General features: G+C 40.9%; 1 protein-coding gene across 3 annotated transcripts in view; it reads right to left on the reverse strand.

The window, feature by feature from the left end:
• Window positions 1–957: 957 nt before the first annotated feature.
• LOC117350274 (annexin A1-like) overlaps window positions 958–18134 on the reverse strand; it is a 53176-nt gene continuing 35999 nt past the window's right edge. For all 3 annotated transcript variants that reach the window (XM_033924491.1, XM_033924500.1, XM_033924509.1), the window contains exons 9-13: window positions 16492–16585; window positions 12157–12252; window positions 10489–10547; window positions 8043–8165; window positions 958–1100 (exon numbers count right to left, since the gene is read on the reverse strand). In XM_033924491.1, coding sequence (XP_033780382.1) covers window positions 1041–1100; window positions 8043–8165; window positions 10489–10547; window positions 12157–12252; window positions 16492–16585 — 432 coding nt within the window. In that variant the 3' untranslated portion in view covers window positions 958–1040. The remainder of the gene's footprint in view (window positions 1101–8042; window positions 8166–10488; window positions 10548–12156; window positions 12253–16491; window positions 16586–18134) is intronic.

Raw genomic sequence — 18134 nt, forward strand, 5'->3', positions numbered from 1 at the left:
TCAAGCCCTGTTCATTTTTCCATTGGCTCAGGGTTATAAAAGTAAGAAATTCTTGGATCATACACTAGCGTTTCTGGCAGTTTCCTACGATAAAGAATTTTGACCGCTGATATGTAAAGCTTGTTCTTACAAACATTTTAGAACCCAGCTGAAAACCTATCTTTTCTCAAAGTATCTGGCCAAATAGTTTTAGGCGTCTTCTATGTTATTTTATTATTAATTTTTTGTTAACCGCATTGAACTTCTGGTTACGCGGTTCATAAGAACAATGTTATGTTATGTCATGTGGCTCCTTTTTTTCTAAATGGCACTAGGTGATTTTAGCACAGGCTGGCGAGGTAAATACTTCAATGCTCACAGAATTTCTTTGAGCATCAGAGCATTTAACTCACTAGCCCACACTAAAAACCTCCAGCGCCATTTAGTAAAACCCAGCAATACTTTGGTTTAAGCAAAGAATCTAATAATACAGCAAATAGTGGGGAAGATATAATAGAATGGTCCACCTCTCAATCAGGTGTTGTCAGGAGTTTCAGATCTTTCCATGCCCAGTAGTATGTAGAAACTGAGTACAGGAATCTGAAATTGGTTTGCCTTGTGAAAAAAAATGGTGTTCCAAAAAAAGAGATGAAACTCTGTGTCAGCGGTCACAAGAATAAAAAGCCTTAGTCTAATTCTGGTATAACAATATACTGTTTGGGGATACTGCTGCTACCATCGGAATCTAAAGTTTTATTTTCTTGGATATGCCATATTCTTTAAATTTAAGGGCAGGATTTGGAACCCCAGAATGTTGGAACCCCAGATCTTACTGTCTGAGCAAAAGTGCTTGAACAAGGGTATATCCTCATACACATCTGGAATATATCCACCTTATTCATTTCCAGATTCTGCCAAGCTTTCCATGGTAACTGGAATCAGGTATATTTCTAGACAATTCATATTAGGCAAAAGAGATACCGGTAAACACATTTTATTTCAGAGAGCCAAATGCACTATAATCATTTTGGAGTGCTTTACATTTAAAGAACACAAGAGTCCTAATCATCAGGACCACATAAGGCCAGGAGGATGGTCTCATAATCTCCTTTTGTTTCATCCTGTAAAATAAAGAACAGAAAGAAAATTCATACAATTTCAATCAATGTTATGACTAAAACAATAAAATGTACTATTTTCCAGGTCATGCCAGTATTGTATTTTGTTCATATATTATTGGGGAAAAAAAAAAATTACTTAACCTAAGAATTACTGTAGATGTATTAATTCAGATGCCAAGACAGCAAGATGTGACTGGCTATTTTAATGTCATTCTATGATTTAGTATTGCAGCACTTTGTATTTTACCTTATACTATAGTGTTACTTTACAGATCTTTTTAAACCAATGAGCTGCAAAATCAGAGATGGATAAAATTTTGCAAATGATTTTTTTTGTTTCTCTATGCTGGTATATGCACATAAAAAGTTTTTTTTATATACAATTGGTTCACATATAAAAGCATCTGTAGTGCAATTTTGTGCTTATATGTAAGTGGATTCAGAGTTCGTGGGCCTGATATTGAGACCACGGGAGGCAGCCCAGCTACTTCCCCTGGTTTGCAGCAATCCTGGATATTCAATGATAGGGTCATATCTGGCCACCGGCATTGATTATCTGGGTCAAGGTTCGACGCTGGGGACTTACCTGGCCAAGGCGACATTCAGCAGCTAGCCGGCTAAGGCCTAATGGTCAAAGATAGACCTGCTTTTTAAGCAGGTCTATCTAGCCATTAGCCTTAGCTAGCCAATCGCTTTATATCAGCGGTGACCAGCTATGTTGTGTGACAGAGCCAATCACTGGCCAATCCAGGGAAAGGGATATTCAGCAAGAGATAACCAGTTATCTTCTGCTAAATATCAGTGGATAGCCAGCTATGCGCTATTTGACAAGCCAGGAACAGCTGGCCAAACAGTAAAACCTGGCCTAATATACCGGTGACTACTTCTAGGATTCCTAGCGATGCATAAGCAAATCTCAGTGCTGCTAGGCCGGATTGACAACCGCATGGTGCGGTGCCTACAATGTAGGTACGCTTAGGTGTCATTTATAGAATCAGGCCATTAGTCCAGATTCCCCTGCACTAATTTTGGACACCAAAGCTATGACTGCTGAAACCTGGTGGCTAAATTGGGTGCAGAGACCCATTGTTATATAACTTCTTTGGGACTTGTATACTGCCTTTTCGTAGTTTTACAACCACATTCAAAGCAATTTACATACAGATACTTCAAGCATTTTCCCTATCTGTCACAGTGGGCTCACAATCTATGTAATGTGCCTGGGGCAGAGGAGGATTAAGTGACTTGCCCAGGTTCACAAGGAGCAGTGTGGGGTTTGAGCCCACAACCTCAGGAGGCTGTAGCATTAGCCACTTCGCTACACTCTCCTCCTGCATACCGCACTGCACACAATCTTTTGGAGCACCCATGACCTGGCATGCACCTCCAAAGGCCATGCCCTGTTTTGGGGGTTGTGCTATGGGATTTAGGCACCCAGCGTTATAGAATAGTGCACACAATTCTTAACTGATGTCAATTAACATCAATAACTGGTCATTAGAATCCAATTATTGCTTGGTAATGGCTCATTGTCCAATTACGTTGCATGCACATTCCAGAAGTGTGCCCAAATTTGGGCATATAAATCTGAGCACCATACGTAGAATCTGGGGGTAAATCTACTGTAATTGTTGTTTCTGTAGAATTTGTGCTAGTATTAGGTGCCTATGCATCTTTATAAAACAGGCTAATAATAGGTGCCTATGTGGCCTTCAGACGTGATCAACTTGATATAACAATATTCACCTTATACTGTATATAGCTAATTGTTTTGCCCTTGTCCCATTTTAACTCTATCCCAGCTCTATCTGGATAGTGATGCAGCAGTTAGAGGGATTTTCAACAGCACTATTAAGATAGTACCACCATGCTTTCACTCATGTATATTGTGATGTTTACATATATCAATTCCTTACATACGCATGCAGAGCTGCAGAATGCACATTTTCAAGGATGCGTTTTGTGGCATGGTAACGGTGGTACTCGGGTAGTAACACAATGCTACTGCTAAAAATTGTGTCAGCCATTTTGACGAGGCAGCCACTAAGGGCAGGAGCAAGTGAGGTTCTTGACTGCTCCATGGGATCAAAAGGGCTGCTAGGGAGGCTGTGAGGGGCCTATGGTGAAAGGAGGGGGGATGGGGCAGTTGGGTGGAGGTATTGCTGTTTGGGGAAAGGGGGGCGGGAGATCGGAAGAGGGGGCTGGTTTGTGGGACCAGGGTCCAGAGAGAAGGCTATTTTGAGGGGAGGAGGATATAAAGGGAGCTAATTCAGAAGGAAGAACAAAAAGGGGACCGGAAGGACTGGGAAACCTTATAAAAAATGATGGTGATGACGGCCAATATTCAGAGCTATCATCTGCACTACTAAGCGCCTGAATTTAGTTGGATATTGCCAGCAACCTCATACTGTCACTCCTTGTATCACTCCTGACATGCCCACTTTTTTGATAGCTGGCACTGACCGGTTAATTTTGCTGAATATTAGCAGTTGGATGCTCCTGAGCAATAAGTTTTATAAAAAACCCTCCTTACAGATAATCTTTTAGAGGGGAATTTTTTTTTTTTGTAAAATCTTTATTCATTTTCAAACTTACAATAAGTGTGTCAATATGTTAACACAGATTAACAATAAGTATATCACTTAATAATCAATAGTACAAATTATATATTCTTATCTCCCACCCTTCCCACCCCTTCCTATTATATAATCAATACCTTGTACAACATGTAATCATAAAATTACCCCTCCCCCCTCATAATTGAACCTGTAAATTTAAGGGAAAAAAATGTCATCTAATCAGTACAATATTTTGTTAATGGCTCCCACAAATATTGAAATTTCCTAAAACATCCTCAATGTATTGTAATAAATCTTTCAATTTTTCAAGGTGTGGTATAAAGTGGATTTTTACTGCATCTTGATTTGCTGACCCCATGGTAAAAGAATTGCAAGCATCATATTGTGACAATCCTGCAACGCCGAGGCTTGTCACAGAGATTAAGTAGGAATTACAAGCCCAAATGCAGCAGGGCGAACCAAATCAGAGCCGGGGGGGGGGGGGGGGGGAGAGTAAGTCATCTGACTATCTGGTGGACTCAGAGGGAGAAAGGGAAGAAGGTCCAGACAGCTGGAACTTCCCTGATAATGTATTGAGATCAGACAGTAAGGATTGGCCTTATTGTTTTACAGAGTCTGTGAAGCAGAAGGCAGCACAGCAGGGTGCCTTAAGAACAGTTCAAGCCAAGGGAAGAAAACTTCCTCCCCCGCAACAAAAGGGGAATGGTTTTTTCCCTTAGCTTAAACGGAGACTCTGTAATGAGCTTAGGAGAGCAGGGGAAGCAGGCAGCGGAACAGAAACCAGATCGGGGAGGAGCCCCAGGACGGAGAAAGCAGCCCTGTGGGAGTCTGGGCTGACTGGAGAGCAGTCAGAACCACTGGAAGGAAATGACTGGATCATGGAAGAGGACCAGGTTAGGAACCTTCCAATAGATCTGTGTATGCCTGAACCTATTGTGATAGAGGACAGTGATAATCTCACTGAATTCCAACCTGAAGGAATGGAGATTTCCTAGCCTTGGAAAGTGTGATAAAGAAGGTATCTTTACAACTTACCTGTTCTACCTTGTGTTAGGAACTGTGAAAGTTGAGGCGGAAGTTAATCCCTGATTGTATGCCTCTGTAAAGCATAACAGTTTATGTATGTGGCTCCAGCCGTAGCTCTGAGTGAGGAGACAGCTGGAAGACTCTGGTGTCCTATTACAAACCAACGTACCTGCTTGCAACTATTGATTAATCTCCTTAAGCAAACTGTGAAGCCCCATTATCTCTGTGTGTCTTAGGAGCTGGGTAAAGTTAGCTTAAGGACTGTGCTGTTTGCTATGCTGGTTACCTGCACTGCTAACCTAAAAAATTACGACCTATAACTATCTAGCTACACTATTTGAATTGAAAGTGTCTTGGACTGTGAAGGCAGAATGCCTGTTTAAAGAACAAGCTCTGGTGAAGAGAAATGCTGGGGACTATGTGGCATGAATAAAGCCCAGAGCAGGGAACATTATATTTTGATTTATGAAGAATCTTTGTTTTGTGCAACCTTTTTTCCACCAATGAAGCAATGTTATTGTGTGTTGCTGAGGCTGTGCGCCTAAATAAAGTTCTCAGCTTTTGATTTAAACCATTCTGACTACTGGACTGTTTGTACTAAAGCACCCTTCAGCTGTTCCAGGGATATCCAGCTTGCAAGGTAACCCTACTTCAAAGGAGCTCATGCCAGGTGTTAGAAGTGTGTCACTGCCTAGCGTTGGAAAACCGCTCGGCCAGAGACTAGGTGGTGACAATATGCAGCATAATTCCAACAGTCTGTGAGCATCAGATTTCAAAGTTGTAGTCGGATGACCCTCAGTGATCAAGAACCCCATTCCCTCTGATCAGAAGGCCCACTTCTGATTACCCTTGCCACCACCAATCACCATTCCCTTAATCTAATCTTCAGTTTATATACCGGATCATTTCCCGGAGCTCGATTCGATTTACAGTTAATTAAAAATAAAATAACAAACTAATAGGCCAAGTGGAAAAAAGTACTATTAGTTAAGATTAGTTAGATGATAAATAGTTAAAAGATAAATTATGCATAGTTAATATTCGTTGACTAGTAATCTTGGGTAACTATTGCGTAAACAGACAGGTTTTTAGATCTTTCCAAAATTGATGTAGCTGACCTGTCTTAAAGAACCTTCCCCTGCAATCAGAATCCCCACCCCTAAAAGACCCAGTCGACTGTGAGTCTACTGGCACATTCTTGTGGTCTGGTGGTCCCCAGGCAGAAGCAACCTCTCAGTCACTCCTGCCATTGTCAGCACCATCAACCAATGTGACGTCCCTTGCAATAAACTCCCAGTACTAATGTTAGGTATCATGTGCATAGTCTCACAAATCTGGCATATTGGGTAAAAACTGTGCCTTAGAATGCTCGCTATAGTTTGGAAAACTTCGTTATGAATTTCATGGTATTGTTTGCCATTTATCATTTATTTGAGTTTGCTATATCACCATAGTTGCGGTGTAAATCAAGGTGGTTTATACTAGGTAAATCAAAAAGTAAAGGCAAAATGCATGTAACGGCTTTTCCACATAGTCCCCATGAAAGATGACACATTTGTTGTATCGTTCAACTAGCTTCTGCATTCCTTCAGAGAAGAAGTTTTTTCAGCTGCTCCCGAAGCCAGGTGAGCACTGCTTCCTTTATTTCATCATGCTTTGTCATTTGTTCTCTGGAAAAACAATGATGCACCCATGTCTCATCACCGGTGACAATTCTCTCCAGAATACTTGGATCTTCTTCATATCATCTCAGCACCTGGGTTGCAACCTCCACTCGCTGTTGCTTGTGCAGATCAGTGAGCTCTTTGGGAACCCATCATGCTCAGATTTTCCTGTATCCCAAGTCATCATGCATTATGGCAAATGTAGATCCATAGATGGTATCCAAATTTGCAGCCAGTTGAGACACCATTATCTGTCAGACTTCTCTAATCAAGGCATCTGTCCTGCCAATGTATTCTTGTGTGAGCAATGTTGATGGGCAACCAGAACAACCTTCGTCAGTTACACCTTACACCTGTTCTACCCACTCATAAACTTTTCGTTGATTCACGATGCTCTATCCACACTGAGTCAATATCTGACGGTGAATTTCCACAGGTTTCACTCCCTCTGCCCAAAGAAAGCACACTACAGCACATAAGAACATAAGAAGTTGCCTCCGCTGAGGCAGACCAGAGGTCCATCTCGCCCAGCGGTCCGCTCCCGCGGCGGCCCATCAGGCCCATTGCCTGAGCAATGGTCCCAGACTATCCCTATAACCTACCGCTACTCTTATCTGTACCCTTCAATTCCTTTATCCTCTAGGAACCTATCCAAACCTTCTTTGAAGCCTTGTAACGTGCTCCGGCCTATCACAGCCTCCGGGAGCGCGTTCCATGTGTCCACCACCCTCTGGGTGAAAAAGAACTTTCTGGCACAATGTTCTTCAATGGTGCAATCTTGCTACGGAGCATCCAAGTTTCTGACCTCTTGGCTGCCACACGACCAAAGGCCGAACGCTACACTGTGCTTGGACGAACTATCCAATGGGCAATGAACGAATACTTATGTCGCATTTCGCTAGCTCTGTTCCAGTTATCACGTAATTTAAGAATTGCCTTTAATTTTTGATTCACCCTCGTAATTCATTAAAAAATAGATAACAAAAGAACTCAATAATCATATGTAGGAATGAAAACAAACAGCTAATTCAGATTGCAGTGTCTCCCTTCATTACTTTCATTCCATATAAATAAACAAACAGAGTCAGTAATTCCTCAGTTAGAAGCAATATTTTTTAGGGTGCACATATTAGCAAATTTACCACGGGGCATCTCAGCACATCCTGCAGTAACCCCTTTTAAGTTTTTAAATATCAAAATATTTATAATTCTTTGCTAACCATAAGTAATGCTGGGGTCATGGAATTTTATATGAAATTCTCTCCTGGAAAATGGTGAGAATGTATTTGGAATTACATTAACTTAGGCCTCCCTTTTATCAAGCAATGTTAGGGGTTTTTTTTTTTTATCGCAGATCACTGTGATACAAGGTCCAACACTCATAGAATTCCTATGAGAATCGGAGCTTTTGCTGCAGCGGTCTGCAATAAAATCCCCAAAAGCTGCTTGATAAAAGAGGGCCTTCATTAACAACTATGTACATGGCAGTTTGTGTGGATTTTTAAATATCTGGGACAGTTAACCTTAAAATAAAAAGAAGAAACAGCACCATCCCCTAGTATGATACATGCTTGTTTTGTACTGTTTCTATTTGATTCCCTTTTGGTTGTATGTTCCCTTTTGCAATTGCTAATAAAGATAATTGGAAAAAAAAAAAAAAAAGAACAGCATACCAGAATAGCCTGGTGAAGATTTTTGCCGTACATCCTCTTGTAATGACCCTTAATCTGATTCATGTCAATCTCAGACCGAGAAACCATAATTCTGATCAGTGCTTTATCTTGAGTTCCGGAGCCCTATTGGAAGTAAAGTAAATTACTATAAACAAAATTTTTCAAAAGCAAAATTAGTATTTGTTGGGGGGGGGGGACAGCCAGAAAATGTTCATTTCACTTCATTTCTTGTGCCTTTCGCAGGGATGTTTGCTTTAATTGTTTTCATGTAACCATTTTCTTGTCGTGGGGGAGGGGGACGTGACTTTGCTCCTAATTCTATAAAAAGTGCTGAAACGTGAACATGCAAATTTGGGCACGTACCCAATTTGCACATGAAATTTAACTGAATGTCAAGCTAATTAGCACCAATAATTGGTGTTTTAACAAACAATTATTGGTGCTAATTAGAATCAATTACAAGTTATGCGCATAAAGATAGGCACGGGATCCTCGCCTAAGAGGGGCACAGAAACGAGCAGGTCATGGGCAGATTGGGGGCGTTTTTTTAAGTTACACACGCAGTTATAGAATAAGGGCATCTGTGCCTAAATTTAAGTGTAAGCATTTGCGTCATGGTTACATCTGTGCAAATGGCCATGCTTAAAGCTAGGCGCGATTCCCCATCATACATGCTATTCTATAAATTGCATCTAACTTTAAACGCAGTTTAAAGAATAGTGCTTTTTTTTGATGACAACATTTTAGACACCATATATAGAATTTAGCCCATGGTGCTACTTGAGAGAAGGGTCCACTCTTTCCGAAAGCGCACAATCTTTTCCCTATAGCATGTACATGCACACGATATTTGCCGCCACTGTTAACTCTGGAAATTCCATGCTGGGTCATGTCTGGGCTCCAGCAATGAATTCTCAGGTTTCCAGAACTGGCTAATGCATAGCTGATTAAGGATCCCTTTTACAAATCCGTGGTAGTGACGCTGCCAAGGTAAATACACTGAAGCCCATTCAATTCCTGTGGGCGTCGGTGAATTTACCGTGGCAGAATCGCTGCCACGGCTTTGTAAAAGGGGCCCTAAGTGCTATATTCAGCACTTAACCGGCCATTGTGAACCCATAAATATAGAACTGACTTTTATATGGTCCTATCTATGCATTTATCTTGGCCAGTTAAATGCTAAACATCAGCACTTAAATGGCCAATTGCTGACTCCGCCCCCCTCCCCCGCTCCCCCTTCCCCCGAGTGCTTTCAAAATAGCCAGTTTTGCATTAGGCGCTAACTGGACATTCTTAGTGTTGCTATCCAGTTAAATGCCGCAGAATATAATCGGTTAGCCACAAACAATTTAACCAGCCAGGAGCCGTTTCTGACTGGTTAATTGCTTTGAATAACAACTCCATGAATTTTTGTGCATTTTTGGTTTGATCCTATAAATGGCACTTAACTCGCAGGCGTCAGTTGGCGCAGTTCTCTATGAACCATTAGGCGTTGTTTATAGAATTATGCCTAGCAGTGCTTAAGCAGGCTTAGGTGTCTCTAGGTGTCCTAATGAACTAACTGTTACATTAGGCCGGGTTTTTCCTGGCCTAATTTCCCAGCACCTAACACAGATGCCTAATGACACCTAATTCAACCACACCTATTCTCCGCCCCCTAACCACACCTACTTTCATATAGGAGTCATTAGACACTGGTAGATGCCTCAACTTAGGCATCGCTAGGTGCCACGCTGTATTCTAGGTGCTCGGCACACGCAACTTAAACTGCTTTTAATTGGTTTTTAATGGCATGGCCAATTAGCATGCCAATTAGGCTTTGCATGGAATTCAGTTAGGCGTCGCTAGGCATCCTCAAGGTAGGCACCTAGCGGTGTCTAATTTAGGCACCACTTATAGAATTAGGCCCTTTCTGCTCGTTTTGGGACTTTAACAACATTCAGTATCCTCCGTCATTGCAAATGGCTGCCTATCCCAGGCATTTGTTATACGAATAAGCGCTTTCAGGGAGCATCTCTGCTGCTTCACTTAACTCCTGCAAGAAGTTCCATAGTTCTGATGATGTCAGTGATCACGGGGCTCATTTTCAAAGCACCGACAGGCAAATTCTATATAGCCTGGCAAAGTTAGATGCCTACATTGGTGCACCTGGCCAATGTAAGCGCCTAATTTAATTGCTTAATAGATTAATCGGTGCTGATAATAGCACCTCTCAATTTATGTAAATTGTACTATTACAACTCACATCCACCTGAAAATCCTATGTAAAATCAGCTGTTTCCATAAAGTCCTATTCTATAAATTTCAAACCTAGAAACCTTCCCCCTAAATGTAGCCGTCATGTATGGTGTTTGTCCTTTTTTCTTGCAGGCGTCAGTTCCTGTGCCTTCGTTATAGAACATTTCTACATTTACAAATAAATATATTTAGATATGTAGTACTGTACCTTCATTGCCAAGTGGAGTTTTTCAGCAAAATAAGCTGGCTTGTTTACAGCGCATTTTACTGTAAATGGGAAAAGTAGCAGAATTATATGACAGAATCTTGAAAAATGATTCTTGAAATTCAGGAGGTAATTTCCTACTTATTGCTTATAACAATTTTATTTTTATAACAATGCCGCAAGCCTTAGCCTAATTACTTAGTACTCGAGGCCCCCACCTACCTTAGCTTCAGAAAACTACTCAAAACGCACCTTTTCCGAGAACAGGTCCTTTAACCCCCTTCCACCTGCAACTACCCCTTTCCCACTCTCCCCGCTCCTATTGCTCCCCCCCTCCCCCTGCTTTGGTCTCTCCCCTACTTGTTTTCTCTTACCTCCATCCCTACCTTTGTTGCTGCTTGTACTTTTGATAAAACTCTGTTAAAGCGCTCCCACACTCCCTTCTTTGTTGCTGTAACTTTGTCAAAATTTTGTAAATCCGTGTGTCAGCACGGATCTTAATTAATGGATGTGAACCGCCTAGAACTTCTTGGGTGTGGCGGTATATAAGAATAAATTATTATTATTATTAATTTTTCCCTTAATGGATATGAATAAGAGCAGAATTATCTTTTTTTTTAGTAAATAGGCTGGGACCTCTCCACTTACAAGATTTGCGTGGTGTTAACTGCTTAGTAGAGCTCCTCCTTAGAGGTTAAACCCTAGGATGGTAGGCTTTATAATAGAGAGGTCTAAGCCACCCAGCTACATCAGTCTGGAGGTAGAGAAGAGAAGCACGGGTTCATGGAAATATAAAGTTTAAGGAACGTAGAAATATGATATCCAGTTGTTGTTTTATGTCAGAAAAAAAAGTAATCAACAGGTTAATATCAAAACTCCGTGGCTGGCATTGATTTAAATGCCAGCTGTGGCATTTAAATTATTCCCAGAAATTCAGCATTGCTATCCAAATGGTGAACAGTTCTGCCCATAGCTATCAGATAGAGGTGATAGTGAGGGGAAAAGTTATTAAGATGCAATAAAAGACATGCTTTTTCCACACCTTAATTTACCACAGGAGTTGAGATACCACAGGTTTCTTATAGTACATGAAAAACCTCTTTGTAAGCACCTCATAGGCAGTGTTAATCCAGCAGTCCAGGAGCATCGAGCCTCTAAACTGTGGTCCGATGCCCCCTGCACCATAGCTTAAAGGGGCTATGGTATCTTCCAACTACTCCTGATCACATTCTCACACAGAAACATGGTCCCCTAGCAGAGTAGAGCATGACTACAAGTATGCAATTCTGGAGTCAGCACTGACAGGGCAGGGGCAACGAGGGGTCATTCCTTACTTAGGAACTGCTGACCAATAGGTATAGGGCCAGTAAGCTTGCAGTAATGGAGGGGTGGTCCTTTGGGAGGTAAAGAAATGTGATCTTGGGTATGGAGTGTGATCTAGGGTATAGAGTTTAATCAGGAGGATAGGGGTATGATTGGGGTGAAAGTACAATCAGGGGTGATGGTTGTGATTGGGGGGGGGGTAATGATCGGGGGTGGTTGGCTAGCACCGCGGGCCATTTAAGATCTAGCCTGGGAGCATTGGGCTGCAGCTTTTTTTCTCCATTCTGTGACCAACTGAGTTCTTGAAGGCAGAAGCACATTTTTATTTGAATGAGAAGAGTTACATACCGATAGATATCAAGCAGTTTTCAATGTCACCATTCAGTTCCAGATCCAGCGCTTTATTCACATCATGTTTGCTGTATTTGCAGTAACTCTGGAATACTAGAGAATACTAGAGAATTATCAGACTGTCACTAAGTGAGGTTATCCCCATAGTAACATAGTAAATGATCCATCCCGTCTGCCCATAAGTTATACTCATAAAAAAATACATGATTAGATTAACTTGTCTCTTCTTTGATATTTCTGGGCTGTTGACTGTAAAGTCTGGTATTGTCCTAGGTTCCAAATGCTGAAATTGCTGTTCAAGCTCACTCCAGCCTATCCAACCATCTCGTTGTTTACAGGACATCTACCATAAAGTCTGGCCAGTAACATCCTCCTGTTCCATATTAGTGGAGTTTACACCTTGCTATTTAATTTTCCTCACTGTTTATAGAACTGCAATAAGGAACAGATTCTGTAATTGAGACCTAAAAAGATAGGTGTTTTTTGTTGTTGTTGTTTTTTTTTTTAATTCTTTATTTAATTTTCAGAAAAAAAAAACAATTCCAAGCATAATCATCTTGAACAGAAAGATTGATAGAAATATATAAATTTAAACATGATTCAAATCAGAATTACACTGATTCAAAGTAAAAAGAAACAACTGACGATTTTTTATCATTCTCAAGTCCTCAATTAATCTGATCCAAGAATCAATTTAAGTGATTAAACATAAAGAACCAATATACTTAGGACAAAATCGTAGCCTATAATGGGTGGAGAGTTAATCTAATCATTTAGAGATTGATATCAAGGTGTTTTAGAGACAAAAATCCTGTCACCTGGGATGGATCATAAAAAACATATTTAAAGGATTTATATCTGATTATGTACTTGCACGGATAATGCAGGAAAAAAACCTCCTCCAATTGAAGTTACTGCGGGTCTCATTAGCAAAAATTGACGCCTTCTTTTTTGGGTATCTTTAAAGACATCAGGAAATATCAATATTTTCTGTCCCAAAAATTCTTTAGACTTATTTTTAAAGAATATCTTCATTACCCATTCCTTATCAGGATCAAGAGCCACTGTTACCAATAGTGTTGCTGATTTCACAAGTGTTTCATCAGAAGTTTTAAAAAAAATTGGAAACACCAAGGGGCTTCTCCTGATAACTTTGATCCTGACTCGACTGTTCCTGGACTTTCTTATTTATAGGAAGATAATACACCTTTACAAAAGAACTGCAATAAGGAACAGATTCTGTAACTGAGACCTAAAAAGATAGGTGTTTAAAGTTAGGCACCTATTTCATATCAATCAGGCACCCATTATAGCTATGCCTAATTCAAACTTAGGCAAAATGTAGGCCAGGGTTTAAAAAGCCTACGCTATAGGAGCCTAAGTACTCTAGAGAATTGCGCTTAATGGCACCTAAGTCCTTCTCTACCCCTAAATATGCGTACTTTGGAGTTAGGTACCTATCTTATGTACGATCATACCTAAGAAGATAGGCGTTTATCACCCAATTACATTTTTTTTCAATTATTAAAACTCATAACTGAAGCCAATATACTAATTACGTTAGATGCCTAACTTAGGCGCCTGTTTATTTAGGTACCATTTTGCATCTATCTTTAGGCGCCTTTGTATAGAATTTCCCTTTGATTGTTTGTGTAATTAGACGGCACGACATGTTTTCTGTTATGGCCCCCCAATCATGGAACCTTCTACCTCAATACATTAGAGAATTAAAAGATTTAACCTTATTTAAAAAAACTTTAAAAACATATCTTTTTAAGGATGCATATGATTCCTAGCTTTCTAATTAACAATTCTTATTTAAGTAGCCAAAATTACCCCCCCCTTTTTTGTTCATTCCTTTTATGTTCTTCTTTCTTTCCTATCTAAACATTGTAACTTTCTCCCCATTTACCCACACAATTCTTGTAAGTTTTAACCCACAATATAAAAGTAAGTTTGTACGTTAGCACCAATATTTTATCTGTACATTTATATTATGTTGTACATCGCTTAGCAATCTAAATAAGCAATTCATTAAGAACAAATAAACTTGAACTTGAACTTAACAGTTGAAAAGAGTGTCAATTTCTAAACAGATGGCATTACTGGATTATTGTTGAAAGCCAGTTACCACTTAAAGCTTTTGATTTCTTTCAAGCATACTGCTGCTTTGTTCATCATTTTCAAGTTGACAGTCAGGAAAACTTCATTGTTGCACTTCTATGTGCATTTTTGGTCATCAGTTCTTTGCACAGAAGATATTCACTTTGGTGTCAATAGTCACTCTGGGCCAGATTCTGCAAAGGACGTCTAACTTTAGGCATCCACAATGTAGAAGTCCATCGATTTAGGCATCCAAATAAAGTGGATAATAAGCCCAATTAATGGCTTTAATAAGCATTAATTGGAACTTAGACATCCAAACGCTGGACGTGATTCTCAAAATAGAGGTCCACAATTTCTTGAATGTCTATCGGAAAGGTTGTGCTTAACAGGATAGGTGTGGGTATGGCATGGGCGTGGCTTCAAAACAGACGTCCATTTACAGAATTGCATGCCACTGAGCATGCTAACGCTTTTACCTAACGCCTAAAATGTAGGTGTTGCAAAACTAGGTACTTTTGAGCATGATTTAGGTGTGACTTAGTTGGGCGTCCACATCTAAATTAACAGGGCTTTATTGGGGGGGGGCTAAGGGGGACTCCAAACTGATATTAAAAAAATATGTTTAATAATGCATTACTTAAGCAAAGAACATATATATATAGTGACAGGGAAGCTCCTGTCACAGGTAAAAAGAGTGTGGGTCCAGTCAGAAATACTGCCCTTAAGGCTGTAAGCTCTAAAATAAAGCCTATTTATCCTGATAAAAGCAGCAGGGTAGCACAACCAAGGAACCTGGGGGAAAAGCAGGGGTGGAGTCAGCCCGGAATGCAGGAAGGGAGTGCACTGAAACCACAAGCCAGTCCCTATTACTCCTTTCCCCAAGTTAGAGGAATCCAGGTAGAAGGGAGTGGAGCTGGTCACCGAGCCCTGCAACCAAGCAAACCTCAAATAGGCAGAGGGCAGAGTAATCAGGGAGGAGGAGGAGGCTCACCTGTTCCTGATAGTAGGAGCCCAGCCTCAAACCAGGAAAACTGCTATCTCTCTTCTTCCCCAAGCCAGCTAAGAAAGTTTCCAGGACACCAGCCCACCCGGGGAGAGAGATTAACTCCAGGGAAGTACAATCACTTTCTTAACACATTTTGGGGTGAGGGGCTGGAGGTTGTCCCTGAAGGGGAAAATGATTTGAGAAGGCTGGCAGGCATCCAGAGGGGGAGGGGAGGAACAGACAGAAGTGAAGGACTTCATAGAGAGCCCTAATCCCCTGGAGCCAGCCTGGGAAATGCTCAGTGAGGAAGGCTCTGGAGAATACATGTTTGAGGAAGACACGGATATGGAGTCTTGAGCTGGAAAAGGCATGGCAGCAGTGCCTAATTAAGTAATGCCAAAATAATTCCTTGAACCTCAGTTCTCCTAGGGGCCCTTTGAATTAAAGTTCTGGATGTTGTGGGCATGTTCGGGTGGGCAATAAGACCTTTAGCATAAGGGAGGCTTGCCCGCACAACCTGGGTTCAGGTTGTGAACGTCCTTCAAAGGGAGAGACTAGGAGAGAAAGAGGAAAAATAATAAAAGCCAAAAACGTGTTTTTTTTCCTTCTACAAAGTATAGGGGAAAGCTTGCTGATACCTGTAGTGCTTAGCTGTGAATTAGTAAACCAGCTTGGGGTTGGGAGAAGTCTGAGTCCTGAGAGGGGATGCTACGGAGGCAGTGAAGAAACTGCAGAAGCATTTTTCTGTTTTATGATTTCAATGCATTGAGGAAGATTGACAGTCCCAGGCAGAGGCACATCCAGCGTGCCCTGGACTTATGTAATATACTGTGAACTCAACAACTGTGCACTGTGACAAGTGTGCACACAGTGATGTTTTGTTTTGTACATTAATAAACCTGGTGAAGCTTTGCGAAAAGTCCAGTCTCCGGGTTTTCCTTGACCAACCATATAAAAGGCGCTCCTAAAAATCTTACCTGTGATCCGAGCCGGGGTTTCCCACCTACATGGGGTAATGAGGATCTGAAAGTGTCCTTACACATACAGCCATTATGGTATACATCTTGATGTACTGATAATCAAAAGCACTAAAAATGATTTTGGTCACTTTGAGAATATAGGTATTTATTTGCTGCAGTATTTAAGGCACCATTTATTCATTCATTCATTCATTCACAAATAGATTATAATTTTTAGTTCCAATGTAAAAAATAGTTTTTTAAAAATCAACTTTCACCTACCCCTTTGAAGGTGTTTGAAACTTCTTGATGTAAAGATGTCAATGAATACAGGAACATCAGTTCCTTTCTTGTTCTCTCCAGCTTCATACAGAGCCTGTTCCAGACATAGGAATAAAACTGAGTTATTCCCAAATATTTGGAAATGTAGGTCATAAAATAGGCTATAGATGATGCCATCTAACTGAGTACTGTAACTTACTACCTTTTAGGCTAGCATTCTAAAACTATGCCCCCACAACCTACAAACCAGAACATTGGACCCTTCCATGGTTCTCATGGTGATGGAGGAACAACATGTAAGAAACACTACTCTCTGTACCCTCTTGCCAACTGAAGGACAATGCACAGGGAGTGGACAAAATAGACCTCTGTAGGCAGTATCCCACCCCTTCTAATGCAATGTCCTGTTTCCGCCTGACTGGAGTGCAGCTGAGAGAAAAGGTCAGGGCCAGCTACAAGGAGCATATGAGAATCAATGCCACACAATGAGTCCTGTGAAGAAAAATATGTTTTAGGATATACCAGGGGAGGGGAAGGGGAAGGAGGAGAAGTCAGACCCAAAGGAGCAAGGGAAGGGATATCATTATGGGGATCCTTGTAGCTCTGAGGTCTAGGACAGCTGTCATGTTTGCTCCTCCCTCCCCATGCTGCCCTGTTGCCTAGGACTAATCTTAATGGAATGGATCTAAGACAAAGTGGTTTGTCCCCACTAATTTTTATTCTTAATTAATGATTTTTGTCAAGCCTTCTGAAAGGTGATATTGAACTTCTGAGGATGTGAATATTCAACAGTGGCCTAGAGCAGGGGTTGGCAACCTGCAGCTCACAAACCACATGCAACTCTTCTCCCGTGTGGATTCAGCTCTTCTCCCGTGGCCCCCCAGACCTACCAAAGTACTTGGTCTTTGTGGCAGGAACATGGCTCTTGAGAAGGTCATGTTTCGGCCCCAAAGATCCCCCTGCTGGATCTGGTACCTAGGTATGCCCTTAGGGGGAGGGATATCAAAGGGTAGGGACTTGGAGAGGGGAAAGAGCCTTAGCTATGAGTTGGGGGAGGGTTGAGAGGTGCAGAGACCTGCAAGGAATTGCAGGGGACAAAAAGGAGAGAGAAGCTAGACCTTGGGAAATCCCCTTCTCTACCCATTGTGGCTCTTTGTAAATCTAGGATCAAACATTTGGGATAAAATGGCTTTTGTTTTAAAAAGTTTGCTTACCACTGGCCTAGGTTATAATAATAATAATAATAATAATAATAGCTTTATTTATATCCCATCATACCTTTTCAATTCAAGACGGTGTACAACTAAAGATGCTGTAAGGAGAACAGCGAGGCAACATCAATTAGATTTGGGAAGGGGAAGATAGACAGTTGTGTGGCGGGGCGACATAGGGTGGGAGGAAGGAACGTGAAAGACGAGAAAGGTATTGAACGGATTTGTGGATCAGGTGAATTATACTTCCAATATGTTTACTGCTTATTGAAATGCATTGCTGTATAACTTATAACACAAAATTGCTTTCTGCTTTTGTATTTTTTTTCCTAAGAGATATTGTTGATATCTGCTTGCCAATACGAAACACAGAAATCCAAACAAGAGTCCTACAGCACTGTTTATTCAACCACAGTCCTTATTTTCTTCTAA

This window comes from Geotrypetes seraphini, chromosome 1 (assembly GCF_902459505.1).
Source record: "Geotrypetes seraphini chromosome 1, aGeoSer1.1, whole genome shotgun sequence".
Classification (NCBI taxonomy): Eukaryota; Metazoa; Chordata; class Amphibia; order Gymnophiona; family Dermophiidae; genus Geotrypetes; species Geotrypetes seraphini.